Below are 22,052 nucleotides of genomic sequence, written 5' to 3'. Positions count from 1 at the left end.
TGTGGACCAGGCTGGCCTCGAACTCAGAAATCCGCCTGCCTCTGCCTCCCAAGTGCTAGGATTAAGGGCATGCGCCACCACCACCCGGCTCTATTTGTCAGTTCTTGATCTTAGAGTATAAGCCATTGGTGTTCTGTTTAGGAACGTTTTCCCTGTGCCCATATCTTCAAGGCTTTTCCCCACTTTCTCCTCTATAAGTTTCAGTGTATCTAGTTTTATGTGGAGGTCCTTGATTCACTTGGACCTGAGCTTTGTACAAGGAGATAAGAATGGATCCATTTTGCATTCTTCTACATGCTGACCGACAAGTTGAACCAGCACCATTTGTTAAAAATGCTGTCTTTTTTCCACTGAATGGTTTTAGTTCCTTTGTCAAAGATCAAGTGTGTGGGTTCATTTCTGTGTCTTCAATTCTATTCCACTGATCTTCCTGCCTGTTTCTGTACCAATACCATGCAGTTTTTATCACTATTGCTCTGTAGTACAGCTTGAGGTCAGGGATGGTGATTCCCCCAGAAGTTCTTTTATTGTTGAGAATAGTTTTTGTTATCCTGGATTTTTTGTTTTTCCTAATGAATTTTCAAATTGCTCTTTCTAACTCCATGAAGAATTGAGTTGGAATTTTGATGGAGATTGCATTGAATCTGTAGATTGATTTTGGCACAAGACCATATTTACTATATTAATCCTGCTAATCTATGAGCATGGGAGATTTTCTGAGATCTTCATCGATTTCTTTTTGTAAGCTGGTACAACCACTCTGGAAATCAGTCTGGCAGTTCCTCAGAAAATTGGACATAGTACTACCTGAGGACCCAGCTGTACCTACCACTCCTGGGCATATACCCAGAAGATGCTCCAACATGTAATAAGGACACATGCTCCGCTATGTTCATAGCAACCTTATTTATAATAGCCAAGAGCTGGAAAGAACCCAGATGTCCTTCAACAGAGAAATGGATACAGAAAATGTGGTACATTTACACAATGGAGTACTACTTAGCTATTAAAAATAATGAGTTCATGAAATTCTTAGGCAAATGGATAGAACTAGAAAAAATTACTAAATTTTATTTCATTAAAATTAAAGACCTCTGTTCATCAAAGACAGTATCACATCTGTGAAAAGATAAGCCAAGGACAAGTACTTGTAATTTGTAATACATATATTGAATAAGAATTTATAGCCAGAGTATATAAAAAAGTATGATCTATAAAAGGTAGAATTCCATTTTTAAGTAATTTTAATTTTTTAATCTTTTTTAATGTATATGGGTATTTTGCCTACATGAATGTCTGAAAGCTATGTGTGTGTCTGGTGTCCCAAGAGGCCAGCAGAATGTGAAGAACTTCCTAGAAAATGGAGTTACAGATAGTTGTAAGCTGTGGGTGCTGGGAATCTAACCCAGGACCCCCGAAAAGGCAACCCCAGGACTTGAGAGGTGGAAGCAAAGAGGATCAGGAATTAAAGGTCATCTTTACCTGAATGGCAAGTTCAAGGCCAGCCTGAAGTTAATGAGACTGTTAAAAAAGGAAGGAAGAAATGTTATAGGTTAAAGCTTTTCAACTTCATTACTCATGGTGTAACTGAAAATGATTGGAATTATCCCAGTGGAAAAGACTGATAGTGTTGACTGGGCTGTGAGACTGAGGAGGCCATCGTGCGTCATACTAGGGCAACTCTAAATAGGTACTGCCATCAGGGGAAGCGGTCAGTGTCTGCTGAGGCTAAACGTATGGACTTGCAGCCTCACTCTCAGATCTCCCTAAGAGATGCGATTGTGTTTCCACTGGGGATAAATAAATACAGGAGTATCATGGTTGCTTTATTTATAGTAGCCAAAAGCTGACACAAGCCTGATGTCCACTAAAGGAAAGTGGATAAGCAGAGTACTGGGCAAACATGAAAAGAACACCTGTTGATGCTCACACACATGTAGATGTGCATGAGCCTCATGGTTAGAATTTTGAGTGAAAGAAGACAGCCATAAAGGAACCTGTCCTCTATGATTCCATTTGTGTAGTGTTTAAGGACAGGCAGATTATAGGTGTTAGAAGAGTGGTATCCCAGGGTAGGATATTGACTGAGCTTGAAATCCTATCTTGATCTGGTGGGATTCATTGGTGTATACTTTTGAAATAACATATTCAACTAGGTACATGTAGAGTTAATACATAGTGGTGTATCGTGTTAACTGTTGTGTGTGGATGCGTGGTGCTGAGGATCAACTCCAGAGTATCACACTGCATAAACATGCTACCAAAGAGGTACATCCCTAACCTATCTAAGGGACAATAAGTTTGGTCAATAAGTTTGACCAAAAGGAATTCAAACTGGAAGCTGCAAAACCAGCCATGTAGACAAAGGAGAAAATGCCTTTGTTTGCAGAAGGCAGCGGTCCTACATGAATATGGAGGTCTCTGTCTGACTTAGAATAGCCGGCTAAGCCTGATCGTTCACCTCCATACAACTTTTAGACTGTCACTCTACTTACTGTTTTCCTTACTTGTTTGTTTAGTATCTCTGCTGATTAAATGTACTATATTACAAAAAGCAAACAAAAAGGAAAAAAACTGAAGTTATTACTCTGTTAAAAAAAAAAAAAAAGGAAAATAAATGGAAGACTAGTACTTCATTGAATACTTACCTTATTCCCTGTGAGTCCAATGCTCATAACAGGCTCGAGCATAAACTTTGTAGAGAGCTGACTTGAAGGGACAAAGAGAGAACAAGATTAGGAGGACCCAGAAGCTTAGATGGAACAGTCGAAAACTACAGCAGAAAAGCAGACCACCTCATCGAATAGTTTTAGTTAGGGGCTAGTTAGCTCCTCTTCCTTTTCCTTCCCTCTCTTCCATATTCCTTCTCTCTTCCCTTCTCTTCTTTGTATTTTGAGACAAATATCACTGTGGAGCCCAATATAGTCTCAATGTCTGGCCACCCTCCCAAGTGCTCACTACAAGAGTGGGCCCCCACACTTAGCTAGCCGGTCTCTTCCCCTTCTCCTCTTTACCATACGATACCACATATGTGTCCCACCTACTGGCACACTTGTTAACGCCTGCTTTCTCCCCAGTGCTCTGTCCTATTCTTTTTTTTTTTTTTTTGGTTTTCCGAGACAGGGTTTCTCTGCATAGCCCTGGCTGTCCTGGAACTCACTTTGTAGACCAGGCTGGCCTCGAACTCAGAAATCCGCCTGCCTCTGCCTCCCAAGTGCTGGGATTAAAGGTGTGTGCCACCATGCCTGGCCCCCGCTGCTTTTCTTAATGCAGTCCTCACTCCTACAGTTTTTCTGGGTGAAATCCTGGAGCCCCGCTTAGGTTTCTGTGCTCTGATCATGCCTGGCATCTCAAGTTCCAGCAACCTCTCTGTCACCTCCTCCCGTAGTTTCTGTCTACACTGGCTCTTCACTTGGCATCTTGTATTTAGAGGAGATCCTTTTTTTTTTTTTTTTTTTTTCAAAGCCAAGGCATTTATTAGAGAAGCACTCTCAGACCACACTGCAAAGTCCACTCAGGTAGAGCTGGGTGGAGATGGCTCTGTCCCCATTCCCATTCGTGCCCTTCCTCATCACCTAGGCTGGAGCCCCCTCCTACCCCTTGCAGGCTACAAAAGACCCCACACAGGAGCCTTCTCCAAGTAGTCACACCCCCACCAGTGACAGTTCTCTGCTTTTATAGCAAGAACAGTTCCCACTCCGAGCAGGATCCTAAACTCCATCCCAAATGAATACAGATCTCTTCTGATGAGAGGCAGGGTCTGCAGGACACCAGAGCACTAGGTGAGGATGTCCTGAGCCTGGTGTTCCACCAGCATCTCCTTGCTCTTCACATCAGTGCACCAAAGCTCCAGATGGTCCTTCATCCCCTTGATCTGCTGCAAATCCAGCACTCGCGGCTGCACCCACGTCATGTGGACCCGCTTGTCCACCTCGTCTATGCTGCCTCTCACCAGCCCCACCGAGAGTGCCTTCATCACCAGCAACTCCACCTTGTTGACAGTGATTTTGGCACTTTTGGCAATTTCTTCAAAAGTGAGTTGTCTGTAGTTGGCAGGCCGTGTGAAAGTCATCTCCATAAGGCACAACAGCTGGATCTTCCTCAGAAGCTGGGCTTCGTTGGCTGCTAAGTCAGACTACTGGCCCCAGGCAGACTTCAGTATCTGGAACCTATCTACATCACCACTATTGAAAGCATATAAGGTGTCAGTCAGCCACTGCTGGTCAGTGTCCCTCAGTGACTCCAGCACAGGGTGCATGAGAAGTTCTCCAAAGTTAAAAACTCCCTCTCCGAGAAGTCCAGCAAGCCCCAGTGTGAAGGCTCTCTCTTGTTGTTCTTCACTGGCAGATCCTTGATGTCCACACAGCCCAGAAACTGTAGAGCATCTTTGTAGTAGGACGCGTGGTTTCCGATTGTTTGATAGTATTTACTGGAGAGATCATAGAAACGACTGTGAACTGACCAGGGAAATTGTTGAGCAGCTCTTCAACATCTTCAATGGTTTCCTTTGTAGCCTGCAGATCCCCGATGTTTAATTTTAGAGCTCTGATTGCTGTCTTACACAAGATCACAGCTTCATCACTACTTTTTACGTCTCATGAGTCTTTTCCAGAAAAGTAAGAGCCACATTAGGATCGGTCATCTGTCTAACCACATGGAGAATTATTTCTACCAGGGACAGAGGGTTTACCCTGTGCTCAAACTCACTGATTAAGTTTTCATAAAGCTTAATGAGACCATCTCCTTGGGCAAAGCATGGGTCCTGCACAAAATCAAGCACCTCAAGTGTCAGCTGATGCCATAACTTCTTCATGTACAGCTCTTCCAAATGGTGCCAAACGGCAGCCTGGCCCCGCCCGGAACTCTGACTCTGCTGTAAGAAGGCCGGCACATCCTTCATGATTGCAGAGAGCTGGGAACAACACAAGCACTAAGCAGTCAGAACCGGCAGGGATAGAGGAGATTCTTAAACAATGTTTGCTGTTGTCTTATAGCTCGTGGGGTTCATATTTATATACCCAGAACATACATTGTGTATGATGCTATAAAAATGTAAATAATTTTTGAATCAATAACCTATTTCACTAGATTAAAAAAGAAAAGAACTGCTTAAGCAGCCTGTCCTGTGCAGTCTTTCTTCTTCCTAGATACTCTTTTTCTAAATACAAACAAACAATAATTTGTCCTTTTTTTCTTTTTGATTTATTAAAATTTTTGTTTTATAGGTATGGGTATTTTGTTTGCATGTGCATCATGTGTGTGCCTAGTGCCTGTAGAGGCCAGAAGAGGTCATTGGATCCCCTGGAACTAGATTTACTGGTGGTTATGAGCCATCGTGTCGATGCTGGAAATCAAATGTAGGTCCTCCGTAAAAGCAGCCAGTGGCTCTTAAGTTCTGACCCATCTCTCCATCCCCTTCTTTCTGATTTTCGTTACAGGGTCTTGTTTTGTAACACAGACTGGCCTAGAACTCTCATGCCCCAGCCTCCCAAGTACTAGAACTACAGGTGTCCTAGCACCACTACACTGCCCTCCTTGTTGTTCATCCGCTTAATTCCTAGCTACCCCAGGAAACTCCCTCACTAGACCTCCCTGTCAGATCCTTAAAAGCTTGCCCCTTTTGTTCTTAGCACCTACCATGGCGTGGCCACAAAATATGTATCTAGTGAGTCAAATTTTCTCTTACTCTGAGGGGATTTTACTAAGTGACTCTGTTTTGTCCTCAGTGAAACCAGTTGCTGTCCTATCCCGGGTGCAGGGGTTAATGCCCAGAAAGAGGCATGCTAATCTGTTCTATAGTTCTTGACTTTTTCTGAATCTTAAAAGAAAAGGACCATGTTGTTTGCATCTTTTAATCTCTAGTGTGTAGCATAGAATTTGGGATATCATGGGAACTTAGTAAATGTTGAACGAATACATAGAATTATACTCCAACCTAAATAGTTTGTTTTCAGTGTTCTTTTTAGGGTTTGGGTGGGATTAAGACTATGTAGTCCAATCTTGTCTCAGCCTCTCCAGCCTAGCAGGCCGTGTGTTCTAAGTGTAATGACAGGAACCTTAGTGGGAGGTACACACATTCTTGTTGGGCTTTTCTTGTAAGAGAGAAGGCCAGGTATTCTAGTAAAGTTGCTTTCTAGCTTTAAGGCACAAGGTGGCACTGTGAAATCAGTTTTGCTCATTGGTGGACTCCAGGCTCACATGTCCTTTAGACTTCAAGATTATCAAAACATCAGGTTGCTTGGTTTAAGTGCTCTAATAAAATTTGTGCCCAGAGATTGAACTGTTGGTCTAGAGCAATGGTTCTTGACCTTCCTAATGCTGTGACCCTTTAATCCAGTTACTCATGTTGTGGTGACCTCAACCGTGAGAGCTACTTCACAACTATAATTTTGCTACTGTTATGAATCATAATGTAAATGTTTGTGGAGATGGAAGTTTACCAAAGGAGTTGCAACCCACAGGTTAAGAACCACAGGTCTAAAGCGAGACCTATGAGCTGCTGGTTTTAAGTAAATATTCTATAAGCAATTTTATCAACTTGGCTTTTCTCCAATAGTGGAAGGTGTCTGTGGTTGCCTAGAGAGGTTGGATTTGCTTTTAAGCTCACAGACCTATGGCCTGTGGGCTTTAGGTCAGAGGACAGCACTGTGAAGTAGGTTTCTTGTCCTATGCCTCTGTGGACTCCAGGGATCCAGCTCAGATCAGGCTTACCCAGCAGTACTTTGCTCCCTTAGCCATTTCTATAGTGTCTGTCTTTTTAAAGACTTATTTTATGTGTATGTTTTGCCTGCAAGTACCACTTGCATGGCTGGTGCTAGCTCTGGTAGAGACCAGAAGAGGACATCAGATCCTCTGGAACTAGAGTTACCTATCCTCATTTGTGGTATTGGTTAGCCACCTTGTGGGTATTGGAAACTGAAACCAGGCCCTCAGAGCTACACATACTCCTCAGCACCGGGCATCTCTCCAGTCCCTTCCCTGTTCTTTGTGGATTTGGGGGCAGGGGGTGTTTGGTTTGGTTTTATTTGAAACAAGATTTTATTTTTTTATTCATTGGAATTGAATTGTATGTAGCTTAGACTGGCCTTGAACTTGTGATCTTCCTGCTTAATTTTTGAGTGTTGGTATTTTAGGCCTTTACCACAGTGCTTCCCTGAAGCCTCTACCTTAAAGATAGCTTTGAACTTACTGGACAGGCAAATGTCAGGAGCTGTGGGAACCTTTCAAAGACAGGTCTCACCTTGGTGTGCCAGGGTGAGGGGATATGGTGGGGGGGGCACCCTCTCAGAGGAGAAGGGGAAGAGGGGATGGGGGAAGGATTATAGGAGGGGGTGACTGGGAAGGGGGTCAGTGAGCAAAATGTAAAGAAAGACAGACAGACAGACAGACAAGGTCTCAGACTAGAGAGATGGCTCAGCGGTTAAGAACACTGACTGTTCTTTCTGGAAGTCCTGAGTTCAATTCCCAGCAATCACATGGTGGCTCACAACCATCTGAAATGGGATCTGATGCACTCTTCTGGTGTATGTCTGAAGACGGCTGCAGTGTACTCATATAAATAAAACAAATAAGTTTGTTTAAAAAAAAAAAAGTCAGGGTCTCACTCTGTAACCCTGACTGCCCCAGAACTCACTATATAGTCCAGATGGCTTTAAACTAGTAGAAATCCGCCTTCCTCTGCCTTCCCAGTGCTGGGATTAAAGGCGTGGCACCTCACCTAGTTTAGGATTTTAAAAATTTTTATTTTTATACTCTAAGTCAAGACTTTTATAGACTGCTACTCTTGATCTTTTAGATAATACATTCAAACCACTGCTTATTACTGGCTTCCATTTCCAGCACACACATGGTGACTTACAAACCAACCATTTGTAAGTCAGTACCAAGGGACCTGCCTTCTACCTCAGGCCACTTCTGACATTGCACACATGCACACAGACATATGAGCAGGCAAACACTCATAACCATAAAAATAATAAAATTTTAAAAATTAAAAAGGATGGAAGCAAGGAAGTTTAGTTGCAAATTCTTTTGATAGTCTAGTACAGCATGAAATCATTCGGGATGGTCATACAGAATTTGTTAAATACAAATAAGTAAAATACAAAGTGGTGCATTGCATGTAATGGTGATTTGTGTCATAAATGTGGGTGTACTGGGAAGCTGCATAACATGCATTTATTACAAAGACATAAAAATATCTGGAAACCATGGCAATCACACTGTCAGCCAGAGCGACTGACTGGCTTTTCACGCTCATTCTTGGCAAGTGGCTCCTGTAGGGAGCACATCTCCTCCTGCACCGGTTCTGTCTCACTGGCCACACTCTGTGACCTTTTGGTCTCCTTTCATTTCAGGGGTTTTCCCCTAAAAGTTCTTAGAAGCTATCAAATTGCGAATATTGTTTTCTGATCCTTTCCTGCTTGGAATTTTCCAGCCCTTCCCCCTCTTGCTTTTTTCCCCTGTTCTGTGATCTTGTCACACCCAGGGCTGTGTGTGTACCTCCTGACTCTCCACCTTCAGATCTTCAGATCTTCCTCCCTGCTCCTATACCATCCTGGTTGCTAGTAGCAACTTCAATCTCCACCTCCTCCATTCCCCTCCCCCTCTCCCCTGGTTTATCCACTGACTAGTCTCTCCCTAGCTTTTACCCTGTCAGGGCTGAGGTTATGTGGAGCAGACTCACACGTGATCTCTCTTTCACAACGCTTGTGGTAAAGAGGCATAAGGATATCTTTTGGTTTTTAGACAGAATTTCATCTTGTTCACCAAGCTGACCTCAACTTCTTAGTAATCCCCCTGCTTCAGCCAACCCTGAGTACTGGGATTAAAGGCATGTACAGCGTCCTGTGTGGGTGTTTTCAAAGTTGCTCTTGATTTGTGTGCTTTTTTTTTTTTTTTAGACTGTGTGGTCTCAAACTTGTGATCTTCCTGCTGACTCCCCCTACTACCTGCCAAGTAATAGGATTACAGGTGTTTGCCACCACACTCAGTGGGGTTTAGAATAAACCAAGGCACCTCAAGAACCCAGTGGGTCCCTGATGTTATGGGAAAGTCATAAGTAATCCTAGAAGAAATCTACTATGGCTCTATCTTTTAATTCCTTAAGGGTTTTAGGATCTTTGGGCTCCAAAATGAAACATCTAGGATCTGGAATACTTTCAGTCAGGGGAATTCCTTTTTTATAAGATGAAGATGACGTCAGTGCCCATCATCCATGTTTTCATCATAGCTGGATTAGGTGTTCCATTTGATTATGCAAAGATATCTTTGCCAGAACTTTAATTCCTTCAGTAAAATTTGAATTTCTTGATATCTAAGTTATTAAATACTAAATATCTAGGTACTCTAGATATTAAAGTTCTAGATGTTTCTAGATCTGAACTCAAACTCATAATGAATCATCTTCAGGGGACAAATTGGTTCAGCCACAGACCATAGTTTATTGTGTAATTTTCTCGGGCTAGTTGTTCAGAAGGTCTGACTCCCTTCAGGGTGGTTTCATTCTTGAGAATAAGGCTCAGACCATTTTGAAAAAAAAAACAAAGCATCTTGTAGTTAGGTGCTGGATACTGAGTCAGGGATGTAAGGCTGGAAAGTCTGGAAATGAAGAGAGAGGCCAGAGGAAAGGGGGAGGAGCCATCTTTTGTGGAGATAGGGGCAAACAGAGGAAGGGGAGAAGGGGAGATGGGAGATTCTTTCTTTCCCTCCAGCTCATATAAAAGAAACATTTTGGCACTCATTGAACTACTAAACACGGTAAAATAGTTACTATACCTATTTCTAGGATCTTTTAGTATTCTATATGTTTAATTATAGAGATTACAGAATGCTCCACATAGATAATCCTAAAACAGAAACTAATGTGAAGGGATTTTCTTCCTATGACTGGCTTTATTTTGCCTCTGCTTGCAGTAAGAATCAGCCCTGATATCAGAGTTAGAATAGTAGTGCATTGACCCAGACATTAACATAATGGAGAAATTGGTGCCATTTTTGTATTGGAAATCTTGCTGGCAGCATCAGGCAGCATTAGATAAGTTACTTAGTCGTGGGTTTATAGTAATGTGTTTCACAGGGTCTATACTTGGCAGTTTTGCCCCACTGTGATAGTTTGTACGAGAATTCCCCCATAGGCTCAGACTTCAGTGCTACCAGAGGATGGTACCATTTGAAAGAATTAGGAGGTGTGGCTTTGTTGGAGGAAGTGTGTCACTGGAGGTAGGCTCTGAGGGTTCCAAAGGCCACACCAGGCCCACTGGCTATCTTTCTTCCTGCTGCCTGTGGATCCAGATTAGAACTCTCAGCTCCTTCTCCAGCACAGTGTCTGCCAACATGCTGCCACGCTCCCTGCCGTGATGATCATGAACTAAACCTCTGAATCTATAAGCCAGCCCCAGTTAAATGCTTTCCTTTATAAGAGTTGCCATGGTCATATGTCTCTTCACAGCAATAGAATACTAAAGACACCCATATTGAAGTAGGCATGACATTTCCAGTCACTTCCTTGGCCTGTTTCTTTTCTCTTCCAAGGCCTTAGACTTGGCCAAGTGTTTTTGCTCGGCTAGAGCAGTAAAGAGCTCCATCTGAGTATTTTCTTCCTGTACCTTAAACAACAGCAAGGAGCAAACCAAGTCCTGGAGTGGGCAGTAGTGTGTGGGCTGTCGGGTTCGGGCTGCTGCAGCTCATGTCCTGCCTGTATCTAAGGTCTTGTGCTGTCAACCCTTACACCACCTCCTGTGTGCTCTTGTTGCATCTTACAGCAAGTCACTGGTGGAAAATAACTTTCCATTCTTCTTTTAGGGATGTTTTTCCTTGACTCATTGTAGTGTGCTGAGCAGAGCTTCATGTGCCTCTCAGATTTGGGTGTGCAGTGACAGATACTGATGTGAATAGTAGAGACAGTGGCATTTTTGTCGTGGGTGTTCTGAGCCAGGTAGTGGTGGTGTGTTCACCACTTTAATCTCACCACTCAGCACTCCAGAGGCAGAGGCAAGGCAGAGGCAAGGCAGAGGCAAGGCAGAGGCAGGCACATTTCTGTGAGTTTGAGGCCAGACTTGTCTTCATAGTAAATTCTAGAACAGCCAGGACTACACAGAGAAGACCCTGTCTCAAAAAAAAAAAAAAAAGGTTTTTCTGAGAGCAAGTCAGGATAGAAGCATTCCCTTATAACATCACTCAGTTGTCATAGAGGAATGAAGATGTTCTTTTTCAGGGAATGTGTTAAGGAAGGAGGGCGGGGGAAAAGAGACATTGCAGATAATGTTGGCACAGTGGCACTCTGACCTCAGGAGCAGCTTTCTAGTAATAAACAAGAGGCTGGAACCTTTTCCACATGGCTTGATTTGAATTTCATTGAGATTGTAATCTTTGTCCACCTTGCTCATCCTCTTTCCAAAATGGAGTCATGTTTCTGAGAAGTCTCCGGTAAAAATGTTTGTTTTTTGACAACTTCATATGTATATGTAATGTATTCTGATCATTTTCAGCCCCTCATTGTCCTCCCTTAGCTCTTTCCCACTGCCGCTCTTCCTTCCACCCCTGCAAGTCCCCTCCTGCCTTTTCCTTTCCTCCTTCCCTTCTTCCTCCTTCCCTTCTTCCTCCTCCTCTCCCCCTCCCCCTCCCCCTTCCCCTCCCTCTCCCTCTCCCTACCCATTCATTTTGGGTTTTTTGGCAGGGTCTCACTGTAGAACCCTGGATGTCCTAGAGCTCTTCATAGCCAGCCTCACAGAGATCCTGTCTCTGCCTAAGTGCTGGGATTAAAGTCATGCATTTAATTCAAGTTGCTTGCATGAGCATGGGTATGGGAGCAACTCACCACTTGCTATACTACTCAAGAAAATGACTTCCTCTCCCCCGTAACCAGGAACTGCTGTAGCTCCTCTGCTAGGGGTGACGGTCACGATGGAATGTGGATGGGTTCAGTCTTGTGCAAGTGACCACAGCTGCTGTCGGGGTACAGTGGCCATGTCATGTTCCACAGAGCACTTGAGAACACTGTTTATACCCTCTGGCTCCTACACTGTTCTCATCGCCTCTTCAACAGTGTCCCTGAGCCTTGCGGGAGTGGAAGTCATGCACTGTTAAGTCTAAACACACTTCTCTCAGCATTTTAATTCAGTTAGAATCTCACATTAACTGCTGCCCACTGTAAAACGATTCTTTGACCAAGGCTGAGAGCAATGCTCACCTATGGATACGAATATAAATATTTAGAGCTGTCAAGATGGCTGTGTGGGTAAAGTCACTTGCCACAGAGCCTAATGATCTGAGCAAGTTCAGTCCCCAGGACCCCAGATGGTAGGAGGAAAACTGATTCCCACATATAAGCACCCATATGTGTGCATATACATACATACACAGAGGAGAGAGAAAATGTAATACTCATAAATATTTAAGGGCCATTTAGCAACATATCCATTAAGCAAACAACAGTGATGTGTTCTTTCCTAGAGTCTATGATCTTCCTGGCCATGATCCTTTAACCAAATTTATACTATGAGGAGTAGATTGCCTCCTGTGAGTGTGGCCTCAGATTCAATGAGAGTGTGGTCCATAACAGGTCACTACTGCACCAGTAGACACATCTTGCCTGGGAGACTGGTATTTTGGCATAGCATGCAGGGTCCCCTGCCGGTAAGATGTTTGATGGTGTTTCTCCCCTGGCAGCCTGCACAGCATCTTTCAGCTCTATGAAGGCTAGCCAGTAGACAGGAAGTTTACATTTCAGTTCAGAGCTTGGCTTCTCTGTCCTGCACCCAGGCTTTGTAGTATCTTCAGCACCAGCCCTCACCATATAGCTCTGGTAGTAAGCAAGAGCAATGATGACAGCACGTGTTGTATGGGGTGGGGTCCTTTGGGGTCTACAGAGTGAGTTCCAGGACAGCCAAAGCTATACAGAGAAACCCTGTCTGGGGGGGGGGGAAGAAAGCCTTTTTTCCTGGCAAAATAGATCATTACCTATTCTCACTATAAGTGGCCAGCTGCATAAACTCCCGCTGAGATGTATCCATCCATTCTTCTGGAAGGAATCACATTTTGTTCTCTACGAAGTAATCCTAACTACATCAGGTATTTGTGTACTCTCCTTGGTTGAAAGATTAATGTTCCTACCCAGAAATGCAGGAAGAAGAAAAGTTACTGGAGCCACACTCCTGTATTATAACCAAATTATAAATGCCAGGTCAAGGATCTTGGGTGGGGATAGAATAGACCCATAGGCCAATGCTGGGCAGGCTCCTCTTCAGGCCTGACTGGAATGGACAGAGAGGATAGCTATTAACTGATGAGAAGGGGGTTTAGCAAAGGTCCCTGCTTCCTGTCGGGGACTTGAGCTGATGTCAACCCTGTTGCTGTGCTGCTGTGCTGTGCTGGCTGTGCTGTGTGGCTGTGCAGTGCTGTGTTGTACTGTGCTATGCTGTGCTGGCTGTACTATGCTGTGCTATGCTGTGCTATGCTGTGCTGGCTGTGCTGTGCTGTGCTGTGCTGGCTGAGCTGTTCTGGCTGTGCTGTGCTGTGCTGGCTGTGTGGCTGGGCTATGCTGTGCTATGCTGTGCTGGCTGTGCTGTGCTGGCTGTGCTGGTTGTGCTGTGCTGTGCTGGCTGTGCTGTGCTGTGCTGTGCTGTGCTGGCTGTGCTATGCTGAGCTGTGCTGGCTGTGTGTGCTGTGCTGGCTGTGCTGTGCTGTGCTTTGCTGGCTGTGTGTGCTGTGCTGTGCTGTGCTGTGCTTTGCTGGCTGTGCTGTGCTGTGCTGGCTGTGCTGTGTGTGCTGTGCTGTGCTGTGCTGGCTGTGTGTGCTGTGCTGGCTGTGCTGTGCTGTGCTGTGCTGTGCTGGCTGTGTGTGCTGTGCTGGCTGTGCTGTGCTGTGCTGTTCTGGCTGTGCTGTGCTGGCTGTGCTGTGCTGACTGTGCTGCTATGCTGGCCAAGCTTGTTTTTGTTGAGTCTTGTTCCACCCCTCACCCACCCTCAGTTCCACAGATGCTGGCTGAGTTACAAGCTCCATGCTGACTGTAGATTGAAAGCCTCTCATTGTTTTTGAACTCAGTGTTTAGATAACACCGCATGCCTGTGGTGGCCAGGGCTCCCTATAAAGGAAATGCCTGGGCTCCAGCTGCCCAGTTCTTTCATTCTCTGTGTATGAGTGAGTGAGTGTGGCTTGTATCATTTATTTCTTTGCTGGGTTTGTCATTTGGGAACTTGGGATTCTAGGCTTCTCCTTGGAACTTGGAGTTCTTGGGATGGTTTTTGTCTTTGCTGTCTTCCAACCATTCTCAGGTGGATGGCACACTGTTTTATCCAAACCTTGTTTCTGCACACAGCCGCAGTACCACAGCATTCCTCCCTTGGTGAGAAGATTGCTTTGAGAGGGTAAAGTAGGCATGGCTGCGGCTGGTGTTGGCAGGTTGTGTTTATGACCATGCCAGGTTGGCAGCCGCTCCTGCGTGGGCATTTTCAAGGCCACTCTTCCCATAGGTCAACTTCAAGCAAGTCAGGACCTCATCAGCAAAAGAAGTCATTTAGAAGCATACTGTATGTCTTAGTTAGGGTTTTACTGCTGTGAACAGACACCATGACCAAGGCAACTTTTATAAGGACAGTATTTAATTGGGGCTGGCTTACAGGTTCAGAGGTTCAGTCTACTATCATCAAGGCGGGAGCATGGCAGCATCCAGGCAGGCATGGTGCAGGAAAAGCTGAGAGTTCTACATCTTCATCTGAAGGCTGCTCGTGGGAGACTGGCTTCCAGGCAGCTAGGATAAGGATCTTAAAGCCCATACCCACAGTGACACATGACTCCAACAAGGCCACGCCTACTCCAACAGGACCACACATTCTAATAGTGCCACTCCCTGGGTTGAACATATGCAAACCATCACACTTCATGATTTAAAAAATGTTATAAACATTATGAAACTACAGAAAAATAATGCAGTAAGAACATATCACCCCTTAGTGAAGCTATACAAATGAAAGTATATGTATTAACCAAAGTATATTTCAAAGCTAAATATAAACTTTGGGCATTGAAAGGAAGCAAAAGCCAGAGAGATGTTCAGCAGTCTCTTGACTATTAAGCACTGGTCTCTTGTGACTCAGGTTTGATCCTTGGTAGCCACATGGTGGAAGGAGTGGACCAGCTCCCATAGCCCACAGGTTGTCCTTCTAACTCCACTCAAGTGGCTGTGACATGTGTGTATATGCATACAGGTACACATGCACGCATACAATAAACAAAAGGTAAAAAACTAAAAATGTGTAAGAAGTTCAAGGTCATGCCTGTACTGCATGGGACCCTGTCAAAATTTAAAGCAAAAAATCATTTAGGCATCAATTTAGGTTTCTTATTTATTTGTTTGTTTGTTTGTTTGTTTGGTCAGTTGGTTTTTGGACAGTTTTGAGGCAGACACTCACTATGTAGAGTTTTAGCCTCGCCTGGCATCTCCCACCCTCTTGTGCTGGGATTAAAGGTGTGTGCACCAATATTTAGGTCTCTTAATTGATTTTTAGAACTTAAAATTTTTTTCTCTAAAACTATTGGAATTTCCCTCCCTGTCCCCGTCCCTGCCCCTCTTCCTCTCTTTCCCTTTCTTTTTGTCTTTTCCTCAAGACAGGGTCTCATATAGCTCATGCTGGCCTCCAGCTTGCTATGTAGCCGAGGATAACATTGAACTTTTGATCTCCTGCATCTATGGCCCAAGTGCTGGGATTGTAGGCATCCATTGCCACTCCCAGTCTATTCAGTGCTGAGGATGGGATCAAGGCTTGTGGATGCTAGACTATCACTGTACCAACTGTATCACATTCCTCAGACCAAGATCACTTCTCTATATACAGCAACAATGTCTGTGTGAAACAGAACAAGTTATTAGCTTTGTGTGGCATTCTTATCATAATATCACTGACACATATAGCCCAACTTAAGTGAATTGGAGGTATAAAAGAGAACATGGTTGTGGCATGTGCAGTCATCCCTTTGTAAGATAAGGTCCAGGTAATCAAGAATTCTGTCGAGGTACTGGGGAGATGGCTCAGTTATGAGCACTTGGAAGGGCTGGAGAGATGGCTCAGAGGTTAAGAGCTGTTGCAGACTTGGGCTTGAGGTTCCCAGCATCTCTCTGGTGGCTGTCATTAACCCCAGTTCCAAGAGATCCAGTGCACCAGACATATGCGTGGTGCACAAACATATACGTAGACATTCACACATACACATAAAACACACCACACTATAGCATAATAAGTGAACTAGAATATACTGTTTAGGGACACTAGATAAATGAGAGTACATGAATCAATCTAAGATATTTCAAAGCTAAATATATACTTGGGAACTGAAAAGCTGGGAAGCAAGAGCTGGTGAGATGGCTCAGTAGGTAAGGGCATTACTTCCAAGACTGACAACCTGAGTTGGATCTCTGCAACACAAATGGTGGGAGGAGAGGACAAAATCCCATAAACTGCCCTCTGATCTCCACACGTGCACTCTTCCTATTGCATTTGGGGATGTGCCTACATTGAAGTCTTTATTTAGGCTACTTGTTTGGTTGGCCCATATATAATATAAAATTAAATTTTAATTTTTTTCTTTTATTTGTTTGGTTATTTGTTGTTTTGGTTTATTTGTTTTTGAAACAGTCTCAGTATGCAGCCTTAGCTGACCTGGCACATCACCAGACATGTTATAAAAGACAAGTCTATAAAATATATTTGATTTTATGTATATGAGTGTTTTGCTTTGACTATGTCTTTGCACCACTTGCATGACTGGTGTCCTTGGAGGCCAGAAGAGGGAGCCAGATCTCATGGAACTGGAATTACAGATGATTATATGCTGCCATGTGAGTGTTGGGTATCAAATGCAGATTCTCTGGAAGAGGAGCCAGTGCTCTTAATGGCTGAGCCATTTCTCAAGCCCACCAAAGCCAAAACAAAACCAAAAAACTTTTAAAAAACTTTGTGTGCGTGTGTGTGTGTGTGTGTGTGTGTGTGTGTGTGTGTGTGTGTGTGTGTGATGTGCCATTGTGTGTGGGATTAGCCAGTTCTATAGAAGTTCACTCTCTACCATGTAAGTTCTGGGAACTGAGCTTGGGGTATCATCAGGTATCCTAACAACTTTTTTTTTTAAGACAGGGTTTTATTGTGTGAGTGTCACCCTGGTTGTCCTGGAATTAGCTCTATTGAGCAGGCTGGCCTTGAAATCACAGAAACCTGCCAACCTCTGCTTCTCACATGAAGGGGTAAAGGCATCTATTACTGCTGCCCAACTTACCAGCTCATCTTTTAACAAATTGAAACTAAACACTTCTTATGCTTCTGTAATTATTGAAGATTACCATAAGAAACACTGATGAGTTCGAGGCCAGCCTGGTCTACAGAGTGAGTTCCAGGACAGCCAGAGCTACATAGAGAAACCCTGTCTCGAAAAACCAAAACAGGAAAAAAAAAAAGAAAGAAAGAAAGAAAAAAAGAAACACTGATGAGTCTCGGTGTTTCTAGTACAAAAGAGAAATTGCTTAAAAATTGGTTATTGGCCACGTGGGGGTAGATGTTACTCCCTTCTCCAGAGTCTTTTAAATATCTAGTTGGGTATGGGTATACAAAATAACTTTTGATTTTAATGTATTTTTTGGCAAGATGTGTTGATATCTTTTCTATTAATTTTTTACATTTATTTATTTGTATATGTATTGGCATTCATGCCACTCTGTGGTGTGTGTGTGTGTGTGTGTGTGTGTGTGTAGGTCAAAGGACAACTTTCAGATGTTGTATTCTCCTTCTACCATGTGGGTCCCAAGGATTAAACTCAGGTCTAACAGTAGTTATTATTTTTTATGTTTATGTGGTCTGCCTTATGTATGTCTATGCACTTGTGTACCTGGTGACCACAGAGGCCAGAAGAGGCATCAGATCCCTGGAACTGGAGTTACTGACAGTTGTAAGCTGCCCTGTGGGTGCTGGGAATTGAACCTCGGCTGACATTTTAAAGAACTTATTTTAATGTAACCAAAGAGACATTCTTCTTTTCTTTTTCTTGTTTTTGTTTTTGTTTGTTTCCAAGGGGCAATTCTTTTGTTTTTTGTTTATTTGTTAAGACAGGGTTTCTGTATGTATCCCTGGCTGTCCTGGAAATCACTGTGTAGACCAAGGCTGATCTCAAACTCGGAGAGGCCTGCACCACCACTGCCTGACTTCAAGGAACTACTATATTCTAATAAAAGATACTGTAGGGTTTAATTACCCGTTGGTTGAAACTCTGATTTAAGCCTTACAGGACAGCTTGGACACATATGAAGAAGCAAATTGAGTGTGTTTTGCAAGCTTTTATCTTGTCTGCCTCAGACTTGATCCTTGTGCTTTTAACTTCCAGTTCTCTCCTGCGCTATGGTGGCAACCTATCTCTCCAGAGCGCCATGAGTGTGCGATTCAACAGCAATGGGACCCAACTCCTGGCACTGCGGCGCCGCCTGCCCCCTGTCCTCTATGACATCCACTCCCGCCTGCCGGTGTTCCAGTTCGACAATCAGGGTTACTTCAACTCGTGCACTATGAAAAGCTGCTGTTTCGCAGGGGATCGTGACCAGGTCAGTGCCTGCGCCTTCTGCATCCCCATGTCTTTCTCTATTGCTCTCAGTCTCTTTTGTACCACATGAAGGAGAAACTATTGAAGGGAGTAGCGATTCTGGGCTTTTTGCCTCGTGACTGCCTTTATCCAGGGTACCAGGGGTACATACGTTACAGGATACACCCTGTAAACCAAGGCTAGTTACTACAGCAGGGTCTAAGCAACCAGCTCTGCCACATTTGTGAATGGACTCTGAGAATCTAAGAATGTGCAGTTTTGAAAAGAAAGAGGAGCTCGTATCAAATGAGAAACTGTCATCTAGAGTGTCGTTGTGCGGCATGCCAACAGGCACTGTGAGAGCAGAGCCACGTTTTGAAGATACAACTGGTTTCACCTTATAGATTAACATACAATGATAAAAAACATTTATTGCCTTTTGATTTCATCAGTTATTTGACTAAGTTATTATTTGTTACTTTTACCCTAGTGGGAGAGTTTGTAGGCACTATAGTCTCTCTGGTTGCAGTAAAAAGTTCTTCCTGGATGAAAGAGGACATAAGTTACTGACTGTGGCCTGAGTCAGTCTCAAGTCCGCTCGTACCCCCCTACAGATTATCAGAGACATCTAACCTAGTGGATTAGGAACTAGATCTATGCTTGACATTTCTTATCAGTCCTCAAGTGCTAGGAAGAGAGCTAACTCATCACTGCCTTGTCTCAAGGCCTAGAATGCGTAAGAGCACTCTAAGGATCTGTTGAAGTGACTCTTGAGTGCTTTGAGCAATGTGTAATATTAGCTTTCTGGACAGAAGCTTCTATAACTATAAATCAGGATTGATAATCGTTTTTTTCTGCTCAACTTTTAGAGAGGCCTTGATAGGATAATTAAGTAATGGATTTACACCAGGCAGTGGTGGCACATGACTTTAATCCTAGCAGTTGGGAGGCAGAGGCAGGCAGTTCTCTTGAGTTTGAGGCCAGCGTGGTCTACAGAACAAGTTCCAAGATAGCCAAAAAAAAGTTACGAATTTATAGTAAAACTAGTCAGTTAAGCTTATAATTGTAAGTGTGCAAACAGTTCAAGTGCCAAACAGACTTACTGTCCTAGTCATAGAAAATAATTCTTTAAAGGTGATTCATTCATAGGCTCTGACTTTCCATAGTCAAGGTTAATGCAGCATTGGCCAGTTCATAGTGAGCTGTATTCTGGCAGCTTTTGACTAGTCCAGACAGGGTCTTTTTGCTGCCTTTTTGCTTGTTTTGTTTTGAGATAGTATTTCTTGTATAACCACCCTGACTGTCCTGGAACTTGCTTTGTAGACCAGGCTGGCCTTGAATTCACAGAGATCTGCTTGCCTCTGCCTCATGAGTGCTAGATTAATGGCTCCACCATGCCTGCCTTTTTTGCTGCTTTTAAGTTATTTGTTTGGGGCAGGGTCTCAACACATTGCCCGCTCTGGCTCAAACTTGTAATCCTAATGTCTCGACCTTGTAAGTGACAGGGTCACAGCAGCCGCCACATAGTTTTCTTTATATCTGACATCATTCCTGTGTCTGTACTCTGAGAACTCCTGCAGCCTGGAACTCTGTGCTGTGCAGTCTTCCTTGAGTCATAGGCTAGGTAATGGGAGAGGAATTTGGGGATTTCCATAATAGGAATGAATGAACATGTATGACCCCACCTATCTAGACAGCCTTCTAGCTTTTAATTACAAAGTGATTAGTCAGGCCCCACCTATAGATCTAACTATTGTGCCAGAGGGCCTGCACTTATTTTTATTTTTAATTTTTACAATCCAAGGTTCACTAGATCGTTCATTGGCCTCAGAATTAAATTAATGTTTTGATAAATTATACTCAAGGAATAAAATAAGAAATAATGCAGAGCCCACCTGTGCCTTCTAAGTTCTAACCACAAAGCTATTCAAGATCTTGAACCAACTCTTCCTTTTGAGAAATCTGGGGTTCAGAAAGGTAAGGTGCGCAGATTGCTATATGTGTGTTTAAAGCTGAGCAAGGACTACATCTCAGACTCTTGGAAGCTTGACAGACTGCAAAAATAGGTGAATTTGTCTGGCATATACAAAAAGGAAACTGCATTTAACTGGAAAGCCTGACTTCTGGCAAAGTGGGATGGCTTCCACTCAGTTTCAGCCCATCACTGCCATGACAGCCGATGCGTTGCCAAGGATCTGACCTAAAAAGTAGGTAGATTTTCTTGATTTTAATTACAGTAGCAAATTGGTACTAATTGTAGAGATATAGTGAATCTGTGAACCATCTGTATTCTGATATAGGCCATCATGAGACCCCTATCTGACTCCACAGGGTTGTTTATCTCATGTATGGTTCCATGGTCTGGCTGATTAGTGGGTGTGTGAGAACAGCCTTCCTAGCTTTATGCCTTTTAAAGCAATGAAGCAGGTGTTGGAGAGCATTTAGTGTGCTCGGGTGTTTTGGTGGGCCAGTCGTCCCCCTGGCTTGATTTTCATTCAAAGCCACTGTATAGACCGCCTTCCCTGCTTTAGGCTACCAATGTGTTGGTTGGTTGATCTCTAGGATAATTGAATTACCCAAATTTAACCATCTTCACCGCTAGATTAAGTGACAGTAACACTTAGACAGCTGGATATCAATAGTAACAAAAGTTTTGAACTTGTTTTTTTCTTCTTGAGATACTGTCTCACTATGTAGTTCAGGCTGACCATGAACTTTGGGCCTAAACTAATCCTCCAGCTTCAGCTTCCTCCCTTGAGCATCAAGAGCTACATCCATCCGTGGACTTGATTTTCAGGAAGTACACCTCTAGTTCCAGAGTCAGCATTCCTCCCCAGAAGCCACCTGTGCCCAGTTTCTCTCTCTCTCTGCTTTCACTCATCCTTACATTTTGTATTTTATTTTTGAAGCTGGATTGGCTGCATTCTGTCTTCTAAGCTTTACAGCCCCATGTACAGCCAGGTAGGCAAGCAAAGTTCTTAACAGGTTAAAGAGAATGCTAGTGTTCCACCTGCTGGCTTTCTGTACACACTAAGAAAGCAGCAGTTGCCTTTTATTCCTTCCTTCACGATTCCTTAAGTGTTTCTTGTCCCAGCCTGGGTCCAGTGGGATGCTCAGACTGAGAGAAACCAATTTTTCATGCAAGCAGCTGGTATATCTAGAAATGGACATGCTGATTATTTTAAAATCTTCCCTTTTTTAGTCTCAATTAATGCTAGGCCTGCTTGTCTCTATATCTTGCTGAAAGAAGAATAGAGAAGGAAAGAAGAATATAACCAAGTGTAGTTGAAAAGGCTGAGCCGCTGCTGGGTAACAGAGCATTGGGCTTGCTCTTGTGGATTTGACAGTTGGCAAGGGCCCCAAAAAACATGCTAATGAAATCATTCGGCCTTCCTCCAAAGAGCTGTCTTGTGAATGAATCCATGAATCTAACAAAGTGTCCTTAAAGATGTGGCCTAGCCAGCCGGGCATGGTGGCACATGCCTTTAATCCCAGCA

General features: G+C 43.6%; 1 protein-coding gene, 1 non-coding gene and 1 pseudogene across 5 annotated transcripts in view; 2 read left to right on the top strand and 1 right to left on the bottom strand.

Moving 5' to 3' along the window:
* The window catches only part of Dcaf5 (DDB1 and CUL4 associated factor 5), a 96,389-nt gene that overhangs the window by 36,482 nt on the left and 37,855 nt on the right, over positions 1-22,052 (top strand). For all 3 annotated transcript variants that reach the window (XM_021201617.1, XM_029540622.1, XM_029540623.1), the window contains exon 6: positions 18,364-18,577. In XM_021201617.1, coding sequence (XP_021057276.1) covers positions 18,364-18,577 — 214 coding nt within the window. The remainder of the gene's footprint in view (positions 1-18,363; positions 18,578-22,052) is intronic.
* On the top strand, positions 2,334-2,472 carry LOC115064495. The gene has a single exon (XR_003844333.1).
* LOC110324231 lies at positions 3,779-4,949 on the bottom strand (annotated as a pseudogene). Its single transcript, XR_002380679.2, has one exon. The product of XR_002380679.2 is annotated as a 26S proteasome non-ATPase regulatory subunit 13-like (transcript).

Source organism: Mus pahari, chromosome 7, assembly GCF_900095145.1.
Source record: "Mus pahari chromosome 7, PAHARI_EIJ_v1.1, whole genome shotgun sequence".
Taxonomy (NCBI): domain Eukaryota; kingdom Metazoa; phylum Chordata; class Mammalia; order Rodentia; family Muridae; genus Mus; species Mus pahari.
This window is presented reverse-complemented; position numbering and strand designations above follow the sequence as displayed.